The sequence below is a fragment of the Entelurus aequoreus genome, linkage group LG11, assembly GCF_033978785.1.
Source record: "Entelurus aequoreus isolate RoL-2023_Sb linkage group LG11, RoL_Eaeq_v1.1, whole genome shotgun sequence".
In the NCBI taxonomy this organism is placed as follows: Eukaryota; Metazoa; Chordata; class Actinopteri; order Syngnathiformes; family Syngnathidae; genus Entelurus; species Entelurus aequoreus.
Window position 1 is genome coordinate 43,535,370 of NC_084741.1, and position 25,631 is coordinate 43,561,000.

At 39.2% G+C, this 25,631-nt stretch overlaps 2 protein-coding genes across 4 annotated transcripts in view; both read right to left on the minus strand.

Moving 5' to 3' along the window:
- LOC133660165 (F-actin-uncapping protein LRRC16A-like) overlaps window positions 1–7,799 on the minus strand; it is a 178,613-nt gene extending 170,814 nt beyond the window's left edge. For both annotated transcript variants that reach the window (XM_062063380.1, XM_062063381.1), the window contains exon 1: window positions 7,047–7,799. In XM_062063380.1, coding sequence (XP_061919364.1) covers window positions 7,047–7,086 — 40 coding nt within the window. In that variant the 5' untranslated portion in view covers window positions 7,087–7,799. The remainder of the gene's footprint in view (window positions 1–7,046) is intronic.
- A 4,994-nt stretch (window positions 7,800–12,793) lies between these two features.
- LOC133660695 (tumor necrosis factor receptor superfamily member 6B-like) lies at window positions 12,794–24,901 on the minus strand. Of its 2 annotated transcripts, XM_062064274.1 has the most exons (6): window positions 24,891–24,901; window positions 23,892–23,957; window positions 20,863–21,250; window positions 18,321–18,500; window positions 13,249–13,330; window positions 12,794–13,178 (listed from the first exon to the last, which is right to left on the minus strand). In XM_062064274.1, exons 1-6 carry the CDS (start codon window positions 24,891–24,893, stop codon window positions 12,929–12,931), a joined length of 969 nt encoding a protein of 322 aa, XP_061920258.1. In that variant the 5' UTR covers window positions 24,894–24,901; the 3' UTR covers window positions 12,794–12,928. The 2 variants fall into 2 exon arrangements, with proteins under 2 accessions (XP_061920258.1, XP_061920259.1); XM_062064275.1 differs by lacking the exon at window positions 23,892–23,957.
- Between the last annotated feature and the right edge of the window lie 730 nt (window positions 24,902–25,631).

The window sequence follows — 25,631 nt, forward strand, 5'->3', positions numbered from 1 at the left end:
TGTCTTGCTCAAGGACATAACGGACGTGACTAGGATGGTAGAAGGTGGGGATTGAACCAGTAACCCTCAAATTGCTGGCACGGCCACTCTCCCAACTTCGCCACGCCGTCCCTATAAACTCACTATAAAAATGGGACCCATTACCTCCCTGCTTGGCACTCAGCATCAAGGGCTGGAATTGGGGGTTAAATCACCAAAATGATTCCCGGGCACGGCCACTGCTGCTGCCCACTGCTCCCTTTACCTCCCAGGGGGTGAGCAAGGGGATGTGAGTCAAATGCAGAGGACAAATTTCACCACACCTTGTGTGTGTGTGACAATAATTGGTACTTTTTAGTTTAACTTTAACTTTACAGTCATACAGTAACAAACAATTACACCTCTATTAAACTCAAATACCATAGATCAAATATATTTACCGCAGTAATATCATCAAAACTTACCTGACTGGATGAAGTCCTTGAGCTCAAATACTAGTGTGGCCTCAATAGCCCTGCTGTAGTGTGTAGCATGCTGGGAATTATCTGTGCATGTGATGGAAAAATGCACTGCACATGTGATGGAGGAATGCACTGTGAAGGGTAGAAATTCTACTGAATTTGCATTAAATCAGGTTGTTTTAGCTAATAATCATGCTGCAAGATCTAGCATGTTGCATTCAATGTTTATTCCCATATATTCCTGTTAATTCCAATGGAAATTTTCCAACTTTGAATATTCCTGAAATTTTGCAACCCTGGTCAAGGCTTCTTATATTGGTCAGATCTAGTCTTTTAAGACAAACTGAACAGTCCAGTAGCGATTGATTAATCGATTGAATGTCTTGAGAATACAATGACCTGAATGATATAGAGACCATTCATAGACAATTCCACATACCGGTAATTTTGGTACCCGAAATTCCAATAAAGAAACTTGCACCAACTAATAGGTTTTTTCTAGACCCATATCCTACCCTTCTACAAAGTTTAGTGGAACATCAAAGTTAGGTAGTTTTCATTTTCTCGGATACTAGGTCGCCACTAAAACCAAGTTTGGGTGAAGACCTTTGTTTCTTAGTGGCCCTTTTTCATTGGCACTAACAGAATGTGTGAACTATCACATTAAAAGTATTGATGACCAAAAAGTGAGTTAGTAATAATGAGTCAGAGCAATTAAACTTAGACAGCCATATTATGCTGTGTGCTCCGTTCGGCTTGATTGGTCACACCCAGGAGGAGCTCCAAACTTGGCAAGCTGGCCCCGAGAGCAGAAGTGGGTCAGCTGCCTCTCAGCGCTCTTCACACATCGGCTGCTACATTCTGAGAGAGAATCTGCTTGAGCGAATCTGTGCCGGCATATCCTTGCCTACAGGGTTCTTCAGATCAAAAGGAAACAAATAATTAGGAGGAAAAAAAGAAGTAAAAACGTTTTATCGGGCTATAGAAGTTCCTCAGAACATGAACGTCTTTTCCTCATGTAGCATTTGTAAAATTTCAAGTACTTCTCCAGACCTTGAATATTTGAATGACTTGAAGCAGGAACAAGCAAGTTCTCAGGCCATTTCCATTTCTGATTAATTTCATCTGGAGCAGTGGTGCTAATTTTACCAGCCGGCTACCCTGTGGCTTAGTTACAGCGTATACACTAGGCCTAATTAGAATCAACGTTACGGATGCAGATTGGTATACGTTGTGGCTGCATTTCTTGTCCCGATTGTCTCAAAGCAACTCGATCACTGTTCACACCAAGCAGACCCATTTGTGTTTGGTATATTGTACAATTTGGGGATTTCTTCGTCAAAAGTTGGAACTATCAGTACAATACCATATACCACAATACCAAACAAAGGTCCAAGTGCTAGTGCATTGTACTGTTGTTGTACGGTATGTGTATTTGTATTGAACCGTTTCGGTACGGGGGTTTCAGTTCGGTTCGGAGGTGTACCGAACAAGTTTCCACACGGACATATTAAGTTGCGCACCGCACGTTGTGTAAACAATGCACACTGAGGCACAACACACAGCATGCTAGCAACTACCGGGCTACTACAACATTCAAAAGCCAGAGCAGGAAGACCCTCTTGCCTCGTTAAGATCTCCCGTTTGGGAACACTTGGGCTTCGCGGTGCGATACAACAATGGATAACATCGCTTCAACAAAGAGAAAGACGAACAAACACAGCTCACACCGCATTCAAGCAGTTCTCCTCGGCGAGTCAGGCAGGGCTAAAGCAATAACAAATGCCATTGGTGTTTTATAGCAGCAGATTTAAGACCATATTGCATTAAAAACTAGATTTTGACACACTTCAATGGGGGAAGAACAATGAGCCCATATATCCTCTTACTGCCAAGTTAGCCAGGCACTACCTCGCCATACCTGCTAGCTCCGTGCCCAGTGAAAGGGTATTTTCCACAGCTGGAGACATTTTAACTGCAAGAAGGTCTGCTCTTTCTGCAGACAATGTGGATAAACTGATTTTTCTGGCAAAAAACATGAAAATTGAGTGAAAGTCACCAGGGTTAAAGGCTGGGGGGGAAAGAAAAGTTAATCTGAGGCTGAGTTGACTTGAAACTGTTTAATGTTGCACTTTTTGTATGTAGAAGAAAAGTTTTGTCATTTTATTTAATCTGAGCAACAACTTGAATCAGTATAATGTTGCACTTTATATGTGGAAATGTTGCACTTAATATGTAGAAAGGTTTTGTTAAGAAACCAATTCTGAGCCTTATCTTATTTAGTTTTTATTTTATATATGTTGACTGCATTAACCCTGGCAATCGACCCTGTGTGTATATGTATGTTATTGTTATGCTTAGCATTCATGACTGCCTACTGTTGCACTGATCAGCCTAGTGGTGGCTCACATCCATCACACACACAGCTATTTTAAAGCAATGTTAAAAGGATAAAGCCATTGTTTACAAATTTTGGTAAATTAATAACCATAAAATGTATATTTTGTTGTTTTCTTACTGTACCGAAAATGAACCGAACCATGACCTCTAAACCGAGGTACGTACCGAACCGAAATTTTTGTGTACCGTTACACCCTTACATACCATACCAACTTGGTTGCTTGATACACTGCAATAACTTAAGGGTGTGAATGAGGATGCCTATGTGTGACTGACTATGATTGACACACTGGAGTGTATCCTGCCTCTAACCCAAAGTCACCTGAGCTAGGTTTCCTAATGAGAACAACAGTATAGGAAAATTAATGGATGAATGTTTCTGCACATTTTTGTGAAGGGCAATGACATGGGAAAAATAATTACCATTTTGTTCTGGTGCATTATGTATTCAATTTCTACTGCTAATACTATTTAGAGTCAGTAGTTAGCTGGAGCCTATCCCGACGGACAGGTCGGATACACCCTGGACTGCTCAGCAGTTAATCACTGTGTTCGGTACACAAAACATCACAACAATGTGATATTGCAAAAATATAAACATACAATTTTATAGGATGCACAGCAGGGATATTCAAAAACATTGTTTTTCTGGCCATATTTCCTAAAGTTAAGGATCAGGGGGCCAGACGTCTCTCTTCACTAGTTATTTTCACTGGTTAAATAGTTAAATAGGGACGGCGTGGCGAAGTTGGTAGAGTGGCCGGGTCAGCAATCGGAGGGTTGCTGGAGTTCAATCCCCACCTTCTACCATCCTTGTCACGTCCATTGTGTCCTTGGGCAAGACACTTCACCCTTGCTCCTGATGGCTGCTGGTTAGCGCCTTGCATGGCAGCTCCCGCCATCAGTGTGAATGTGTGTGTGAATGGGTGAATGTGGAAATACTGTCAAAGCGCTTTGAGTACCTTGAAGGTAGAAAAGCGCTATACAAGTATAACCCATTTATCATTTATTTATTATTTAGTTTATTTTTGTATATTCCAGAGAACCAGTGTCCTCTACAGGAGATATTTGATTTTGGTCTATTTATTTTGTCATATTTACAAGAGCGGTCTGCTGTGTTGAAGAACATTTTGCAAAAAGAAGCTAGTCAAAGATCATCTCTTTGACAGCATTTTACAAATCTGCTACAAAAATGTGAGTCTCTCAGAAGTTTTTTGAACTGAACTTGCAGTCCACCATTTGAATAGCCCAAATGCTAAAAAAGAGACAACAAGAAATGGAACCTTGAGGAACACCACTGGTAAAGCTAAAGAAGTTGAACAAATCGTAAATAGTCCAAGCTCCTCTATACAACAGGAGCACTGGTGCTTTTAGGATTTAAATGTTTGTCTTCAAAGTTTTGAACTGATCTTGAAGGCCGCTAAGGTGTCATCCCCAGGCCAGATTTGGCCCAGTGGCGCCAGCTAACTAGCCCTGACAGACTATTTTGAAATATTTTCATCTTCAATAATTATCTAACGGGTTAAGTACACCTGCAAACAGTTGACTACACTTCAAGGGGAAGACTTAAATAAACAATCCTCTTTCTAAACAAAATTGAGCCATGCCAGACTTTGTTTGGAACAAAACTAGAGACCATGTTTACCAATCTAGTCTGAGTTTCATTAATGTGTTCCCACCTGACCAAACAATCACACCAAAGTGAGAAAACACGTTTGGTCTATATGGACCAAATTATGCTGGACTAAAACTGAAACCGTTTTTATTGGCAGTAGGACAACTTTACTGAATGCTTCTCAGTACATAACAGTCATGCAGAGTTGAATAGTTCTTTCTAAAAGCAGTCTGTCTTGAGAGGATGATCTTGCATGCTGCTTCTGAGTCACTGGCACCAGTCAAGAGTTAAGTGCTAACAATTGTTATCATCCACACAGCATGACATGTGATTCTTATCATACCGCATTGGACACACTGAGAACATGTTTGTTTCTTTTCCTAGATGCCACAAAACACGACATACAGGGTTACCGGTAATTTGGGGATGAGGCACCCTATTACCTAATACAGCCTATGAGGTCATCTTTGAGAGTTTGCAACAAGTCCCTACTAATAATAATACCACATGTATCCATTAAACGGAAGAAGTTTTTGTCCATAGATGGGCTCTAAAATGCCTGTGCTTGTCCAATATTGCACCAATGTGTCAAATACTGACTGCTTGGCAAATAAAGACAGTTAAACACAGCAGCAGCATGACTCAGATGCGATTAATGTAGCTCGGACCTGTTTGGGACAGATATTGAAACCCTCTTTCCGACAGTGGACATATATGGAAATGTCTTCTTAATACAGGTCAAAGTCTATGTTTTATTGTCATAAAAGTACAAAGTACAGAGACAAAAGCTGGTATCCTTCTAAAAGCACAAGTAGTTACCTTGAGGCCCTATAGTTACACATGGGATACTCCTACACTTACAGGACACCTCTGTCCAATTTTTTCACAAGATTGTGTGTATTTGTTTATAGAAGGTAATTATTCCACTGCTGAACCGCTGCACACAAAAGTATACACTTTTGGCAAAACATGTACCCTAGCTGTGTTGCCTGTGCTATGACTTTTCAGACAAGTTTAGTAGCACTGTTAAACCTCATAAGTTGGTTTGTAGAGGTGCTGAAAAAAATCGAATCACAATCCAATCAAGATTTACATTATTCTGATTGAAATAATTAAAAAAACCACATTTATTTTATAATGTTTTGTTCTTTTAAGAATATATTTTTTAAAAATACTTTTTTAGGCTATTTCCAGCTTACTGCTTGCACGCAGACGTAACAAGTCAGCAGCCAAGTGGAGCTTTTGTTTCCTGTTTGAAAATTGAGAATCGGTTTGAATCGAGAATCATGTTGAATCAAAAATTTATTCTGAATCGAATCGTCACCCCAAGTATCGAAAATCAAATTGTAAGTTGTTGTAAAATTCACATCCCTAGTGGGTTGACTTGAAATTTCTCACACCTCTTAATGCGCTCTACAATACAACCTACAAAACTTCAGAGATTTTAGTCGAATCACCCAGAAATTTGGTATACACTTTCGGGGGACTGCTAAGCTCATGTCTGTAAAATTTGAGCGATTGGCTTTACAAAACATGGCCGTCATTCAACAAAGCAACAACCTAACTGAGATGCACAAATGCCACTGAAATAAACAAAAAATATATAATTAGAGCTGCAGCTGTCGATCATTTTTGGATTTGAGTAATCTGTCAATTAGTCAGTACTAAGGCAGGGCAATATATCGAGTTTGTAAGATATATCGAAATATTTTTAAACAAGATATGAATTGAGAAAATCTCGTAATATCGATACAATTTATTTCACGTTAAAATGACAAAAACACAATTAAGTCAAGTCACTTACGTGGCGCTGACCAGAACCGTACGTGTGTGATAGTCCATGAATGAATATCTTTATATGTATACTTTCACCTGACAATATATCGAGATGTATATCGAATATCGAGTTTAAAAAAAATATATGGAGATATACTTTTTCGTCCATATCGCCCAGCCCTAGTCAGTACGATTCATCTACGAATCAGATAAAAAAACACTTTACACCTATTTTTATTTTATCACAGCTGTTGGCCGCCACACAGATCACGGCACCCACACACCAACACTCTCATGTGTGCACTATTGTAGCAACCGTGCAGAAACTATGTAGGTGTATTTAAAGTTCCGGGCACTGCTTGTGGTCTGGACTTTATCATTATGTATTAGTTGCAGTCATGAAATGTTTAATCTAAGTAACATCATATAAATCTAAGCGTTAAACTAATGATCATTGCAGCCCTATAATATCACAGTTGTACATTTAGGCATTGGGGTGTAATCCACAAAACGTGCAATTTTGTACACGATGTAACACATGAGTTTTAAAACCTGATGACACACCTGCACCTTTAGGGCCCTTAAAATGAGGGTACCAATAATAAGAAGTCATATGCTAGGGTTTTTGTGTAAGTTGTACAGTAAAGTGTTGTAACTCTATAAGTGTAAAGTGGCAGTTTCACACAAGTGCAGACAACCCCACTATTGTCTGCTTGCAGGCACAATGAGAGACTGTGCAGTGGGGACAACACGCAGTGTGACAAGAGCACGCGCAGGCTTGAACACATGGCCACGAAATAATCATCTTTTCTTACCCATAAGCTCTTTGGGGACCTCTGACACTTCCTCGCTCATTTTGCGAACACTGCAAAATATCCCAAAAAAAACGAGGAGGACGAGGCGTCACTCTCAGCTGGAAAACGACAGGAAAGAATGAGAAAGAAGTGCCAGGTGGTGCCACTCTTTGCCGCCCCGCCGGTGCCACTCTAGCCGGTTACATGCTTCTCTCCCCCCGCGGTGCCTGAACAATGTGTCGGCGTGACTCGGCGGGCAATTCTTTGTGCTTCGGGCGGCTTTAGGATGACGTGAACCGGAGGACAAGCATGCCGGAGCCCAGATGAGTCGTCTCTCCGCAGCGTGGAAGGGACAACATCCTCTTTCGCCGTCCCCCCTGTACCGTAAAGCTGTTGGTAGTGCCGTGGCAGCCAATGGCGGCGAGACCGCGAGACTGAGCCCCTCCCAGGCCTTGTGATGCGAGCCGATGTTCTGCCAGAGCTCCGTGGCGTGGCAATAGTGGGCGGTGGTTGTGATGGTGACAGACGGATAATAATATAAGGAGGCTGCTTCCACGCTGGTAACCGAGCTGGGCTAATGGCTACCCGCGAATCTAAGCGGACATAACTCAGATTCTAAACAATCGGTAAAATAAATAGTTATCCAATACATTTAAAGAAAGATATTTTGAAGGTATATTGTTCGAAAAAAATATTACCACAATCCGATTTTAGAAGTACAAAACAATGTAAACATGTCCGCTTAGCTTTGCCGACGTCTTTTCCCGAGGCAACTAAAAAAGTGTAGACGTCACGTGAGGTATAGAAAGGCGACAGGGACATCTTCTGGTAGTTTGGGGTAACTGCACCCAGGAAGCACACAAGCAAATCTTCTTCTTTGTATACCGGCGGGTGCAAACTGATTATGTGCATTACCGCCACCCACCGGATGTCCATTATTTTCCATTGAGGGTCACACACTGGAAAATCCATGCATCCATCCATTTCTACTGCTTGCCTATCTCGGGGTCTGGGGGGTGCTGGAGCCTATCCCAGCTGCACTCGGCCAGAAGGCGGGGTACACCCTGGACAAGTCGCCACCTCATCACAGGGCCAACACAGATAGACAGACAGCATTCACACTCACATTCACACACTTGGGCCAATTTAGTGTTGCCAATCAACCTATCCCCAGGTGCATGTCTTTGGGGGTGGGAGAAAGCTACACAAACTCCACACAGAAAGACCCTGAGGACCCAGGACCTTCTTATTGTGAGGCACACGCACTATAGCCCCTATACCACCGTGCTGCCACTGGAAAATCAAAGCCAATATATACGTACAGTATATTCATTTAGTTTTTTCTATAGATTTTTTTTAACCTCTGGTGTTCTCCTTCAGATTGGTACCAAGGACCCGGAAAGATCTCAGTCATAAAAATGTAAAAAATTATGTCAATATTATGTCTGTCAATATAAAGTATACATTTTTTAAAAATATTTGATGCCCTTTATCAAAAAAAACCCATTGTTTTTATGGCAAAAATCAAGAAACAAATGTTGAATAGTTTCCCCCCCAAAAAAATCAGAAGTAGAATATTTTATGTAAAGCAATTTCAGCCTTAAATAGGTAAATAATTCATAACACCATTCATTATTGCAATTTTTTTTAGGAATAACATCCATCCATCCATTTTCTACTGCGTGTCCCTTTTGGAGCAGTTTAAAAAAAAAATCATACTAAAATGTTTGGGGATTTAAAAAGGCCCCTCATAAAAGTATTAAAAGTAAGTCATACTTTTTTTTTTTACTTTCATGACTTAAGTCTCAAGATCAACTTCCGACCTATCTGTCGATTACACGTTTTTATAATTTTTTTATTTGTTTGTTTTATGCCGTTTTTGTCAAAGAAAACATTGTTTTTTATTTGGCAAACACACAAAATATGCAATATTTAACCCCAAAAATATTCAAAAGTGGAATATTTGATCTGAAGTAATTGGAGCCATGAATAGGTCAATAATTCGTAACATAATTTATTATGATTCATTATTACTTTTGAGCAATGGCAGCTTTAAAGAGAATAACAGCCTGCATGGCAGCTTTGTGTTAGTAGAGTCGACATTGCACCTTTTTCTCGGTCCTTTTCACCTGTTTGTTTTTTTCACTTTTTATGTTTTTTTTATCATTACAGTATAATTATTTTAAGAGTATTACAAAACCCAAAACCAGTGAAGTTGGCACATTGTGTAAATCATAAATAAAAACAGAATACAATTATTTGCAATTCCTTTTCAGCCTATATTCAATTGAATACACAGCAAAGACAAGATACTTAACATTCGAACTGAAAAACGTTCTTATTTTTTGTAAATATTAGCTTATTTGGAATGTGATGCCTGCAACATGTTTCAAAAAAGCTGACACAAGTGGCAAAAAAGACTGAGAAAGTTGAGGAATGCTCATCAAACACTTATTTGGAACATCCCACAGGTGAACAGGCTAATTGGGAACAGGTGGGTGCCATGATTGGGTATAAAAGCAGCTTCCATGAAATTTTCAGTCATTCACAAACAAGGATGGGGCGAGGGTCACCACTTTGTGAACAAATGCGTGAGCAAATTTTTTAAGAGCAACATTTCTCAACTAGCTATTGCAAGGAAGTTAGGACGTGGAAACTGTGGACGTCGTGTCCTCCGGAACAAAGAGGAAAATAACTATCCGGACTGTTCTAGGCGCAAAGTTCAAAAGCCAGCATCTGTGATGGTATGGGGTGTATTAGTGCCCAAGGCATGGGTAACTTACACATCTGGGAAGGCGCCATTAATGCTGAAAGGTACATACAGGTTTTGGAGCAGCATATGTTGCCATCTAAGCAACGTTATCATGGACGCCCCTGCTTATTTCAGCAAGACAATGCCAAGCCACGTGTTACAACGGTGTGGCTTCATAGTAAAATAGTGCGGGTACTAGACTGGCCTGCCTGTAGTCCGGACCTGTTTCCCATTGAAAATGTGTGGTGCATTATAAAGCCTTAAATACCACAACTGAACAACTTAAGCTGTACATCAAGCAAGAATGGGAAATAATTCCACCTGAAAAGCTTCAAAAATTGTTCTCCTCAGTTCTCACATGTTTACTGAGTGTTGTTAAAAGGAAAGGCCATGTAACACAGTGGTAAAAATGTCCCTGTGCCAACTTTTTTGCAATGTGTTGCTGCCATTAAATTCAAAGTTAATGATTATTTGAAAAAAAAAAAATAAGTTTCTCAGTTCGAACATTAAATATATTGTCTTTGCAGTTTATTTAATTAAATATAAGTTGAAAAGGATTTGCAAATCATTGTATTCTGTTTTTATTTACGAATTACAAAACGTGCCAACTTCACTGGTTTTGGGTTTTGTATGCCCTTTGTCAAAGAAAACCTTGTTTTAATGGAAAAAATCAAGAGACAAATGTTCAATAGTTTCCACCCAAAACTTTTCAAAGTAGAATATTTAAAGTAAAGTGCCACGGGCTGTAAAAAATTAGCTGTTTGCCGCACTTTGGACACCCCTGGCTTACTGGCTAGAGTGTCAAACTCGTTTTCATAGACGGCCACATCGCAGTTATGGCTGAAATTGCCTATGTATTTGATTATTCTATTTATTGTTCACGTACACTGTAAGAAAAAACCCTGTAGATTTTACCGTTAAAAACTGGCAACAGTCACCAGAATTTTACTGTAAAATGTCCAGCGTTTTTTTAATTGTATTTTATTTTATTTTTTACAGGATATTACAGTAAATGGAAAAACAGTGCTACTGTTTTTTACGAAATAATACTTGCAGCTTAGTCGCCAAAATATACAGTGTTTGTTTTACAACCAGGGCCGGCCCGTGGCATAGGCCGTATAGGCAAATGCTAAGGGCGCCGTCCATCAAGGGTCGCTACGCCAGCGCCACAAATGTTGGAGGAAAAAAAAAAAAAGTTGGTACTATTATTTCTAAATACAAAAAATAATCCCACGCTAATTAAAATGCAAAGTAAAGCCTATTTAATAGAAATATTATTTGTTACAACATTACGCCCGTTACGTTAGGTAATTACAGTACTCCCACCTTACATTCCTCAGGGACATTTGTATTAGATCTTTTAAGCAGGTGTTTTTTGTTTACATTGTTATTGCCTTATGGTTAGCTAATGTTTGCCCTGCAGGTAATAGTCACTTTTCCACCCCTTTATATATTAGGTATAGTTGTAAGCCTAGTTGTTAAAGTGCACATCATTAATGTTAATTAAGCAATATCACATGAGAGGGAATGCTGTTTTTTAATTTGAGCACTGCTGTGATTCGGTTGAAGATAATCATAACATAACATTCTTATATAATATGTTAATTTGCTTTCTTTTAGTAAATAAAAAGGTCAAAGACAAAGCTATTCAGTTTCTTGTGAGTATATACAATTCACTGCCGATGTGGGGGGGCGCCACCTAAAATCTTGCCTAGGGCGCCAGATTGGTTAGGGCCAGGCCTGTTTACAACACATTAAACATTACCACTGTTTTTTTTTATTCTGGCAACTGAGCTGCCAGTTTTTTAACGTAAAAAAATTTGGTACGTTTTTTCATTTGCAGTAATACATCGTAAAACAACAACTGTAGATTTTATGGTAAAAAAGTCGACAGAATTTTACCGTAAAAACCGTCGTGGTTGTTTCAATTTACAGTAGTCTGCTGTAGTGAAGTGAATTATATTTATATAGCGCTGTTCTCCAGAGACTCAATGCACTTTACATAGTGAAACCCATTATCTAAGTTACATTTAAACCAGTGTGGGTGGCACTGGGAGCAAGGTGGGTAAAGTGTCTTGCCTAAGGACACAACGGCAGTGACTAGGACGTATATAATATATATAGCTCAAATGTCTTCAACTTCTTTTCTTTATCTTTCATATTTAGTGCAATATAAAATGACATGTTCTACTGTTTCAAGATTATTTGTCGCAGTTCCCAGTCTTGTTTTCTACTAGAAATAGTATTTAATTCAACCCGGCATGTCCTAACCTCAGACGAGTGATTAAAGTTTCCTCTTTTCTGCATCTGCCACCCCGACGTCCCGAGCCAACTTGAGGATTGATAGTGAAAAATGATCGTTCCCCATTTCCATGACACCAACGGTCTAGCAACATTTTCTTCATTTCTTTTCACATTAATGTCTTGACTTCTGATGTACTAATGACAATGAAATTATATTTATAAGTTATATTTCCAGTCATTATTGCTTGCTTTGCTAATTTCCGCTGGCTCATTTCCCATCACTCCTACATGAGCTGGGACCCAAACAAATTTGACATTATGAGTTCTTATCAGAGGCAGCACGGTGGTACAGGGGTTAGTGCACGTGCCTCACAATACGAAGGTCCTGAGTTCAAATCTGTGTGGAGTTTGCATGTTTTCCCCGTGACTGCGTGGGTTCCCTCGGGTACTCCGACTTCCTCCCACCTCCAAAGACATGCACCTGGGGATAGGTTGATTGGCAACACTAAATTGGCCCTAGTGTGTGAATGTGAGTGTGAATGTTGTCTGTCTATCTGTGTTGGCCCTGTGATGAGGCGGCAACTTGTCCAGGGTACACCCCGCCTTCCGCCCGAATGCAACTGAGATAGGCTCCAGCACCCCCCGCGACCCCGAAAGGGACAAGCGGTACAAAATGGATGGATGGATGGAGTTCTTAACAGCATTTCTAAAATCTCATACATACACCCAAGCCAATGTTCATGTTTACATTTAATGTACATGTAATGTCCTGAGAATAAACCACTCACATTATTGCACTTTTGCATGAAAAAAATATAAATTTGTGCAATTTATCAAATATCAAAAACAGTGCAATTTGTAAAGAGATGCTAAATAACAGCCAACATTTGACATGACATTCCAAGCTTCAGTCAAATAAGAAGACATGTGATAAACTACAATTTGGTGTCTGCTGCTCAATCTCTTTAAGCTTCTTTTCTAACTTCTTCACCATGGAGGACAGCTCAGACTGTTTCAGAACGCGCGGCAGGTTCTTCAGATGCTCTAGTGGCGCCTGATGCAGCAACTCCTTGATTCGGTCCAACAGACGACCTCGCTGCTCATGATGCAGAAAGGAGCGAGAGCGAAAGGTGTGTCTTTTTTCACTTGATTGAAACCTGTGGAGAAGATGCCTCATTGGTGTGATATAAAAACATTACTTTGGAGAATTTTATATGGTTGACTCACCTGCGAACAAATCTCTTCATTTTGACCATGCACATTCTGTGCATACTAAATAAGCCAGAGAGGAAGGTTCTGAGCTGTTCACCTGAAGGGAAACACAGGACAAGATTCCAAAGCAATGACATAGGAAGTATTATTATCTAGTACTATTGTTGTTGCTTATTAACTTATAACCACAGGGTTTATTATCGTTTGTTGCTTAGATTGCAGGATTACACAAAAACAACGGTGCTAATTTGCACAAAAAAGTAAGCGAGGCAAAGGCGGAAGAAGAACCATTTCAATGCAATAACTGCTCACCTTGTGGTTAGAGTGTCCGCCCTGAGACTGGAAGGTCGTGAGTTCAAACCCCGGCCGAGTCATACCAAGGACTATAAAAATGGGACTCATTACCTCCCTGCTTGGCACTCAGCATCAAGGGTTGAAATTGGAGGTTAAATCACCAAAATTATTCTCGAGCGCGGCCACCGCTGCTGCTCACTGCTCCCCTCACCTCCCAGGGGGTGATCAAGGGGATGGGTCAAATGCAGAGAGTAATTTCACCACACCTAGTGTGTGTGTGTGACTATCAGTAGTACTTTAACTTTAATAAAGGATGCAGGATATTACTGCAGTACCACCAAGGAGGTTATGACAGCACGGGGGTATTCCAGAAAGCAGGTTAAAGGCCTACTGAAATGACATTTTTTTATTTAAACGGGGATAGCAGATCCATTCTATGTGTCATACTTGATCATTTCGCGATATTGCCATATTTTTGCTGAAAGGATTTAGTAGAGAACAACGACGATAAAGATTGCAACTTTTGGTATCTGATAAAAAAAAAAGCCTTGCCCCTACCGGAAGTAGCGTGACGACACCGGGGGTAGGACTGCTCATATTGTCCTATTGTTTACACCAGCAGCGAGAGAGATTCGGACCGAGAAAGCGACGATTACCCCATTAATTTGAGCAAGGATGAAAGATTTGTGGATGAGGAACGTTAGAGTGAAGGACTAGATGCAGTGCAAGACATATCTTTTTTCGCTCTGACCGTAACTTAGGTACAAGCTGGCTCAATGGATTCCACACTCTCTCCTTTTTCTATTGTGGATCACGGATTTGTATTTTGGATACTATATCCTCTTGAAAATGAGAGTCGAGAACGCGAAATGGACATTCACAGTGACTTTTATCTCCACGACAATACATCGACGAAACACTTTAGCTACGGAGCTAACGTGATAGCATCGTGCTTAACTGCATATAGAAACAAAATAAATAAATCCCTGACTGGAAGGATAGACAGAAGATCAACAATACTATTAAACCAGGGACATGTAAATACACGGTTAATGCTTTCCAGGCTGGCGAAGGTTAACAATGCTGTTGCTAACGACGCCATTGAAGCTAACTTAGCAACCGGACCTCACAGAGCTATGCTAAAAACATTAGCTATCCACCTACGCCAGCCAGCCCTCATCTGCTCATCAACACCCGTGCTCACCTGCGTTCCAGCGATCGACGGTGCGACGAAGGACTTCACCCGATCACAGATACGGTCGGCGAGACGGAGGAAGTTAAGGTGAGTTTGCCGGCTAACGCGTCTGCTATCCATCTCTGTCTTCCTGGTTGTGTTGCTGTAGTCCGCAGCTAATACACCGATAATACAACTTTCTTCTTTGCAGTCTCCATTGTTCATTAAACAAATTGCAAAAGATTCACCAACACTGATGTCCAGAATACTGTGGAATTTTGAAATGAAAACAGAGCTTTTTTGTATTGTATTCAATGGGGTACCAATACTTCCGCATCAACTGATTCCGTCACGCGCATACGTCATCATATCAAGACGTTTTCAACCGGAAGTGTGGCGGGAAATTTAAAATTGCAATTTATAAGTTAACCCGGCCATATTGGCATGTGTTGCAATGTTAAGATTTCATCATTGATATATAAACTATCAGACTGCGTGGTCGGTAGTAGTGGGTTTCAGTAGGCCTTTAAGCTTCCAGAACAGAGCCTGCTCTCTGACAGGTTTTCTTGATCAAACCCTGACATTTTTCAAGTCGCCTCCCACCTGATAATGGTGAATCAAGCAGTCAGACATGATGTGTCTGTACATTTGTAACCAGTGGATGTTAAAACCAAATTAATTCCTGAGAAAGATTAGCTGGATATACTATTACATAAGACTGCTAAGAAAAAAAGTATTTCATTAGTCATTTAAAAAAACAACTTGATTTTAGATACTTAATGTTGATTGCATTTCTTGTTTGGATTAAAACAAAATTGTACAAAAAGAAACATTAAATTTATTTTAAATATATCTAAAATTTGTGCTTTATCCTGTTAGCGAAATATAAATATTTTCGATACATTGATTAGAGATATGTAATCTGTCTGAGTCATAATTAGATGTTTAATTATTTTAATTTGGTTTAATTAAAAAGTAGATTTTTTTTGGTAAATCATCATTGTAAATATTACTGACATGTGATCTATATTAATTACAATAAGCAAAATAACTTGCCAACGGCAGTTGAAATTTCCGAATATTCTTGTTTCAAAACAGTTTGTTAACGGTGATAAAATATTAAATCAATAAACTTCCGCTTTCAAACTTAAGCATTGACTCTGGTAGTAACTGTCTGTCATTTCAGTCCAATCTTATTTTACTGTATACTTATATATACTTATTTTACTTTCTAAAAATAATGTTTATATTTACCCTAAACACACATGAACACTTTTGGTTCCAGCTGGGTAAAGAAAGACAATATTTTCTGTCCTGGTGAATTATAGAATTAACGCCCCATTAACCCTTGTGCAACCCTAGGACCCTAAATTACATTACATGTTCCTTAGGTGATATGATTGTCCAGTAAGTTTCAATTTCAATTTTTTCCCCATGTCCCTTTGGGGCTCTGTACTACGGATCCGTCCATTGTCGTTAGAACAGGATATGAACATAACTTGTACACACATTCTTTTAAAGGGGAACTGCGCTATATTTTGGAATGTTGTCTATCGCTCACAATCATTATCAATCATGATCACACGTCTTTTTTTTTTTTTAGGATTTTAAAGATGATGAAAAAAACGCTTGCAAAATGCTGCTAATGGGAATCACCGTTGAAGCCTTCAAAGCCCTCTGAAACAACTTCAAACCCCCCATCAATGTTTTATATACACACTGCAAGTATATATAAAATGTAGTAACAGACACGTTCATAACAATATGTAATATGTACAATATTTACCGCATTTTGGTCATCTTATGCATTACCGTAACTTCTTTCCTCAGCGCATTTATTTCCATTTCAATAGCAGCGCACTTGCAACTTCCGGCAACAAATTGTGTTCCTACTTCTGGAAACAAACGCGAGTGTGTTCTAATCATGGCAGACTTGGCAACAGACAATGAAGACGACTATTTGTGGACAAATGAGGATTTACAACCTTATCTTTTTGTAGCTGAATATACGGAGGATGAACTGTTGTTTACAGAAGCGAGCACGAACAGAGGGTGAAACGTGAGACGGAAGCCGAGAGAGTAAGGTCAGCTGCTGACGCAAAAGCTAGCTTACCTTTTGCCGTCGCGAACTTACGGCTAAAACCGTAATATGTTGTCGCAAGACAATATGTTGCAATGATAGAAAAAGAGTTCCTCAGTGTTCCCTCTCACATTAACAATGTTGCTGCAACTTGGTTATTACACGTGTTACGGAACGTAAATGAAGTATTGTTGGCATTTTTTGGAAGCATTTTGAAAGTGGTTTGGATGCAGAATTAATGGCTCCTTTTAGCTGTATTGCGAGCCCCCAGGAACGAGACGATTTTTACAAATTAGAATGCAAAAAATACAAACACCTTGTTGTCTCTCTCTCATTAGGATTGTGACAATAGGCACAATTCCAAAAAAAGCGCAGTTAGCCTTTATGACCTCTTTTGGCCCCAGTGACTCTCTTTAGGACTGCTGTTTTTGTAAAACTGGTACATTACTGCGTTTTTCTAGGAAAATTTAATGAATTTCATTCTTGCCGATTGAAAAACAAGAAAATATTGGTATGGTGTAATTGCACCTCTCAACCACTCGATAGAGCCAGCAAACCATGACGCATTATTAGCTTTGATGAGCTCAAAAAATGAGCCAAACTTGCCATTAAACAGCTACAATGCAATAAAAATGATGTTGGGCAGGTATATAAAATACTTTTGTGGACTCAAAAAAGTCAACCAAGTCCTTCCTGCATTCGCTTTCATTCTAGCTCAGCTCAGCAACTTGCACAAGGGTTAATTATGGCTTTTTATCGTGGTCTTAACTCAAAGTCAACACACTCAGAATTAATAAACAAACTCAGGTCAGGCAAAAGTTTGTTTAACCTGCTACCTGGAATACCCCGCAGGATTACACATAAACTACAATGCTATACACAACTTTGTGGACTGGCTGTATTAAAAGGGTCCAGGAAGAACCCACTTTTCAGATTATTCTTGATAGCTCCAACAAGGCAATATATTTATGAATGGTTTATTTGTTAGTTTGCAGGATTACAAAATACTCTGCAATCTCAACTTTCATAACACCAGAGAGAGAGAACATCTAATACATGTAAGTGTTGTTTCATATTGCCTCCCTGCTTGACACTCAGCATCAAGGGTTCGAATTGGGGGTTAAATCTCAAAAAATGATTCCCGGGGGCGGCCACCGCTACTGCTCACTGCTCCCCTCACCTCCCAGGAGGTGATCAAGGGTGATGGGTCAAATGCAGAGAATAATGTTGTCACACCTAGTGTGTGTGTGTGTGACAATCATGGGTGCTTTAACTTAACTTAATATTGTTATTTTATTTGAAGAACAAAATTATTTTTTAAATAGTTTTGCCTTAGCTCTAATTAGTGCTTTTACAAACACACATAAGTTGTTATCTCCCTTAACAAGCTAACCAAGACTGGTGTAACAATCCCTTGTAATCAATCATGAATTATAATGTGTTTAAATTATAGCACTTCCTATATCCCAATATGTCAAAATCCCTCCTACCAAATAACTATCTGCTTGAAGATATGGCAATATTACCTCCAAATATTACCTCCATTTGCAAGCTCCTCACAGCGGCCACAAACTGCCTCATGGATTGCGGAACCAGGGAGTAGAAGCTGCTGTCCGTTTACACACTCTTTGTGTTTGACACACTCCTCCAGTGCAGAGGAAGAGGTGGAGAAGAAGCCGTCAGAGCACCTGTGACAGACTGTGTCATTTTGTGCTGTACCTAAAAACAAAGACGAGAGCCTTGAGCGTCGTAACATAAGTCATACTTGCTTATTGTAGTGCATTAAGGTTGAATTCACTTTGTCTAATATTGACTTTATGTACAAAAAATTAATCTAATGCTAAAAAGTGTATCTCATCCTCCTCATATTCGGGCTCAAAAATACAAGGTTCTGGATCACTATTTGTCCTAAAGTAGTCTTTGATGGCTCCCACAAGGTCTGCCGTGGGTAGTAGTGAAAAAGTGAACGTTGTGATGCGTCTGTGAAATGTATATGCCGACGTGTACTTGAAATGTGCAAAATAAGTAAATATTACATGATATTATGAATGTGACTGTTACTATATTACATATACTGTATACTTACAGCATGTATATAAAACATTGATGGAGGTTTTTGATTGTTTTATAGAGCGCTTTATAGGCGGGATAGAGCGAATCCCAGTAGCTCTATTGTTAGCTGACTCTTGTTCATGCTTATTTATGAGTTAGAATGGATTAAAAAAAGAAAAACAGATCTGTTCTTGTCTTCAAAAACAGTGGAGTTCCCTTTTAAGTGCTGAAAAAAAAATCACAAATTGTTTTTGAATCAGTAAAAACACCATCCCTTTAGTTGTATTTAAAATTGTAATTGTTGAGATAAAATGTGGATTTTAAAGGGATCTATAACAGGAAGTGAACTGATATGACGTCATATAAAGTGTTAACAAAGCCAAATAAACATTAAATTTGCCCTTATCAATAACATGTTATCAATCTTTATCAATAAAACTACCTTACTGAATTAAAAAAAGGGTCAGAACAATATTAAAAGGAGTCATGTTATGATTTTTTTTTTTTACATAACATGTAATGGTCGTTCTTTGGTCAAAATGTTGCATTGATTATATTTTCCAGACCATCGTCAAGACATTTTGTGGGTGATCTTATTTACATGCCTCCACTCAAACAGCATCTTCTATCGTCAGCCATGTTGTACTTTTTAGCGCTTCTATATGGAGTCTACTGACGCATATAAGTTAGAACTGTATGCTTCTTTGTATTAGAAATGGCAACAGCGGGGAATTTTGCATGCATGTGCATGTACGAGCCAGTCTGCCTCACAACAAATTCATAGAGGAAAAAATAAGGAACTTATTGACTGCATCTTTGGAGTATACATGAATAAGAATGGTGGACTCGCGCAAAGCTCTTCAGGTAAACGTCTACCATACATGGAGATATCCGCTGATGTAACTAAGGCAAGATACATCACAAGTCTCAAATTCCAAACGGCTCGTTTGGAGCAAGTTTGGAAGAAGGTGAGATTACTTTAAAAATATCTCCGCAATGCCTCCATGGTTTAATTTCAAATTTCCTGTCATGGCCCGGGGGCATTCCAGTGCGCATTCATCTATGCGCTGCACTGAGCGCACTTCCAAGCGCGCTCTTGCGCGCGCCACTCCTGCAGCAGCCAGCGGCTGCAATCAATCAGCACTCTGTCGCTGATGAGCTCCCTGGGCTTCTTAAGCCAGTGCAAACCTGCGTTCCGGGCCAGAACGCAGCGACCTGTTCCAGTACAGCAAGCCGACAATCTCTAGCTCTATGCACACTCGCTCTCTCTGTGTGTCCCCCCCCCCCCCTTGTTCATTTGTCTCGTGTCCCTTGTCGTCATCCAGCAGCATTCCTCCGTTCCCGCGTCACGAGCTGTGTGTCTCGTTTCCCCGTATTCCCCCTGGTTCCCTGGCTGCCTCTTGGATCTCGACCTCACGCCTGCCCACGGATCTCTGAGCTTGCCTTTCCCCCTTGGACTTCTGCGCAACACTACCGGTAAAACTCAACAGCTAATCACTACACATAGTCGCACACCACACACATTTGGATTAGTTTCACACTTCATTTCTTATTATATATATATATCAATAAATACAGCTAAAACGACATAATGCATTCTGTGTCGTCTTCTTCCCCCCTGTACCGTAACATTTCCGTGAATTATGCAGATCCCAAATATACAAAAACAGGTACCAACAGGTCAACAAAAGTTGTTTTTGCATAATTCGACCCCTTTAAGTCTGGTGAGATATATATTGTTTATTAGTGTGATGCTGCTTATGCTTCAACTCTGTCAGAAACAGTAAAAAAAATGCATCTGTAAACTGTACACATTCATTTTGTATTCAATGTAATAATTTAAGTATGTATGTGTTACTGTAAAGCTACAAATATCATAATAATAAATGCATGAGTAATTTTCGCGATTAAGGTGACCTCTTCTCTGGTTTGAGCCCCCCCAAACTGTGCCTCATGGTTCTCAGCCAAGTATTTTTTTTAAACAATTTAGTGCACATTAGACCTGATAGAAAATAATAGATAGTTTTACCTCTGGTTAGAACGCCGTGACCTTGGGGGCAAGTGGAGTGTCTGCTGCAGTAGTCCTCCTTCATGTAGAAGCCCTCCTTGCACCGACACACTCTGTTTTTACTGGGACTGCACTTCGTCTCAACCTCCTTGTTGTTTGTGCAGAAGTTGTTGCAGTAGAGACACTTGGGCAAGTAGTTCCACAGCTCCGTGAAGTGGCTCTCCCTGCACGCCACGCACACGGTGGGCGTGCTGGTCGTGCAGTGCGCGGACATGTGCGTGCCAGGGGGACACTTGTCGCACAAGATTGTCTCCCCTGTGGCGGGGTCTTTGTACTCGTACTTGGGAGTGGAGTCCACCAGGTGACATTGAACGCTGCATAGCAGCACCAGCAGTGATGGTAGGAACAGCTGAGGAGGCAAAGAAGCATCATCTTCATTCATAAACCACTACAAACATTCTGATTCAGGGGTGTCCACATGTTTTGACTTGGGGACCACATTGAGGTAAAGTAAAATTCTATCTATCTATCTATCTATCTATCTATCTATCTATCTATCTATCTATCTATCTATCTATCTATCTATCTATCTATCTATCTATCTATCTATCTATCTATCTATCTATCTATCTATCTATCCATCATATATATATATATATATATATATATATATATATATATATATATATATATATATATATATATATATATATATATATATATATATATATATATATATATATATATATATATATATATATATATATATATATATATATATGTCTTAATTAGATTATCCAAAAAAATAGTGCTCGATACCGTGGTAGAGCGTAATATGTATGTGTGATTTTTTTCCCCCACACATACATATATATATATATATATATATATATATATATATATATATATATATATATATATATATATATATATATATATATATATATACATATATATATATATATATATATATATATATATATATATATATATATATATATATATACAGTGTATATATATACAGTGTATATATATCTATATACTGTATATATATATATATATATATATATATATATATATATATATATATATATATATATATATATATATATATATATATATTAATATATATATATATATATATATATTTAGATATATATACAGTCGCGATCAAAAGTTTACATACACTTGTAAAGAACATAATGTCATGGCTGTCTTGAGTTTCAAATCATTTCTACAACTCTTATTTTTTTGTGATAGAGTGATTGGAGCACATACTTGTTGGTCACAAAAAACATTCATGAAGTTTGGTTCTTTTATGAATTTATTATGGGTCTACTGAAAATGTGACCAAATCTGCTGGGTCAAAAGTATACATACAGCAATGATAATATTTGGTTACTTGTCCCTTGGCAAGTTTTACTGCAATAAGGCGCTTTTGGTAGCCATCCACAAGCTTCTGGTTGAATTTTTGACCACTCCTCTTGACAAAATTGGTGCAGTTCAGCTAAATTTGTTGGTTTTCTGTTATGGACTTGTTTCTTTAGCATTGTCCACACGTTTAAGTCAGAACTTTGGGAAGGCCATTCTAAAACCTGAATTATAGCCTGATTTAGCCATTCCTTTGCCACTTTTGACGTGTGTTTGGGGTCATTGTCCTGTTGGAACACCCAACTGCGCCCAAGACCCAACCTCCGGGCTGATGATTTTAGGTTGTCCTGAAGAATTTGGAGGTAATCCTCCTTTTTCATTGTCCCATTTAAAGCACCAGTTCCATTGGCAGCAAAACAGGCCCAGAGCATAATACTACCACCACCATGCTTGACGGTAGGTAGGGTGTTCCTGGGATCAAAGGCCTCACCTTTTCTACTCCAAACATATTGCTGGGTTTTGTGGCCAAACAGCTCAATTTTTGTTTCATCTGACCACAGAACTTTCCTCCAGAAGGAGGAAAGTTTGTTCATGTGATGTCATATGAAACAAAAATTGAGCTGTTTGGCCACAATACCCAGCAATATGTTTGGAGGAAAAAAGGTGTGGCCTTTAATCCCAGGAACACCATCCCTACTGTCAAGTATAGTGGTGGTAGTATTATACTCTTGGCCTGTTTTGCTGCCAATGGAACTTGTGCTTTACAGAGAGTCAATGGGACAATGAAAAAGGAGGATTACCTCCAAATTCTTCAGGACAACCTAAAATCATCAGCCCAGAGGTTGGGTCTTGGGCGCAGTTGGGTGTTCCAACAGGACAATGACCCCAAACACACGTCAAAAGTGGTAAAGGAATGGCTAAATCAGGCTAGAATTAAGGTTTTAGAATGGCCTTCCCAAAGTCCTGACTTAAACGTGTGGACAATGCTGAAGAAACAAGTCCATGTCAGAAAACCAACACATTTAGCTGAACTGCAGCAATTTTGTCAAGAGGAGTGGTCAAAAATGTAACCAGAAGCTTGCCAGAAGCTTGTAGATGGCTACCAAAAGCGCCTTATTGCAGTGAAACTTGCCAAGGGACATGTAACCAAATATTAACATTGCTGTATGTATACTTCTGACCCAACAGATTTGGTCACATTTTCAGTAGATCCATAATAAATTCATAAAAGAACCAAACTTCATGAATGTTTTTTGTGACCAACAAGTAGGTGCTCCAATCACTATATAACAAAAAAATAAGAGTTGTAGAAATGATTGGAAACTCAAGACAGCCATGACATTATGTTCTTTATAAGTGTATGTAAACTTTTGACTACGACTGTATATATAAATTGTTATTTGTAAAAACAATAAAAAAAAAGTCACTCCAAATGTTGCTCAGTTTCCTTTGACTGCCAACGCTAAATTTGCATGTGCATAAAAAAAGGCTCCCAAACGAACTTGGAATACTGGGAATCGGTTCTCATGGTTCATTGAAAAGAGCCGTTCAAAAGACTCGATTTGTTCACGAAAGTTACATCTCATTTACTGCTGGTGGTAAACACATGTAGCTCCAATAGCACTCAACATACTTTGTCCAAGGAATGCTAACTCGCTAAGTCAAAAAGAGTTGCTCACTGAGAAGACTTTGCGGGAGGAAAACAGCTCCCTCAGCGTTTTGTGTGGTGTTCGGGTCTGTGGGACCTGTTTTCATTTTTTTTTCATTTTTTACACACCATACACCCCCCCTACACATTTCTATTACATATAATATGTCCGGGTCCACTGGACCCGGGGCTAATAGAAGTGTGGAAATTGATGTTCTGCGTACCACACGCACCCACACACACACACACACACACACACACACACACACACACACACACACACACACACACACACACACACACACACACACACACACACACACACACACACACACACACACACACACACACACACACACAGCAGGCCTAGACAGGAGGAGGACAGAGTGTAGGTACACAGAACATAAGAGGGTCAAATGTGCGACAAAATGAGCGCAGACAGTGTTGACAAACAATGTTGCAACCTTGTGTGGGAACCGCAGGTGCAGAAACACAAAAGAAGAATCCCTGTGGGATGCAGAAACTGGCAGAGAAATTTTCCGTGCAATGTTCATATTGTTGTTGGACCCGTTGCATTTTGTGGCTTTTAATGGCTCACAATCAAACACTTTTATGTTAAAATACTGAACATATGTTTATTGGGATAAGGTAAACATCTGTTCAGTATTTTAACATAAAAGTGTTTGATTGTGAGGCATTAAAAGCCACAAAATGCAACGGGTCCATCAGACCCACAAACACTGGCTGAGTAACAACAACATGAACATACACAAGGGTTAAGAGAAACGACAAAGAGCTACGTACAGTACACTACGAAGAGAGCATCATAAAGGCTCTATAATCTCTGCTTTCACGTCAGAGTCTCCAAAAGTCTGCAGTAACACTAGAAGGCGGGAATGAAAGCAGTGACTAAAACAAAAAAAGTACCCTGGAGTCTTCTGGATACACATTAAACACATAGGAACAATTTAAACACATAGGAACAATGTGCAATTACTGCCTTTGAACGCATCACAGTGTGTGTACTCACCATGCTGATGTTGTCACTGCACTCACATGGCTTTCTGACACACACACACTTTTATATCTGAGAGGATCCACACGATTGCGGGAGGTAGTTTGAAGGTCAACCCACTTGTACGTGTTATGCGATACCAAACGGGGAAGTTAATGCGGGATTGTGCGTAATTGAGCAACGTAAAGCAAAGCTCATTCGACATTAGGAAACCACATTTACCACATTTACACTTACCACATTAACATACTTGCAATCATGTGCTTTATCAATAATGTCTCATTTTGTTGCACAAACGAGTACATTAATGAAAAAAACCCACATATGTTTATTTGTACACTAAATGTTAAGTAAAGCTGCACATAATATTGATGTGTAGTCAAACTTATTGAGCCAAATATAAGACGGCCTCTCTTTTTAGAGACTGGTTTTAAGAAGAAAAATAAATTAAACATTACAAATCAAAGGCAAAATTAATTATTTAAAAAAGGCATTTTTCAATATCTGTTAAATGACTTGATAATATGCTTTTTTAAACACCTCTTTTTATTCTGCACAGTAATATCATATTTCTTGACCTCATTGATCACTGTTATCTTAAAAAATAGCAGCAGGACACCACTGTGGTTTGATTTGTGTGTGTTGGTGTGTGTGTGTGTTTCTGTGTCATGACTGCATTTATGCTGTTCCCTGATGTGTGTGAGTGCCAGGAAGAAAAGCTTTTGCTTAGAAGTCATTTGGCGCTTCCCACTGGTT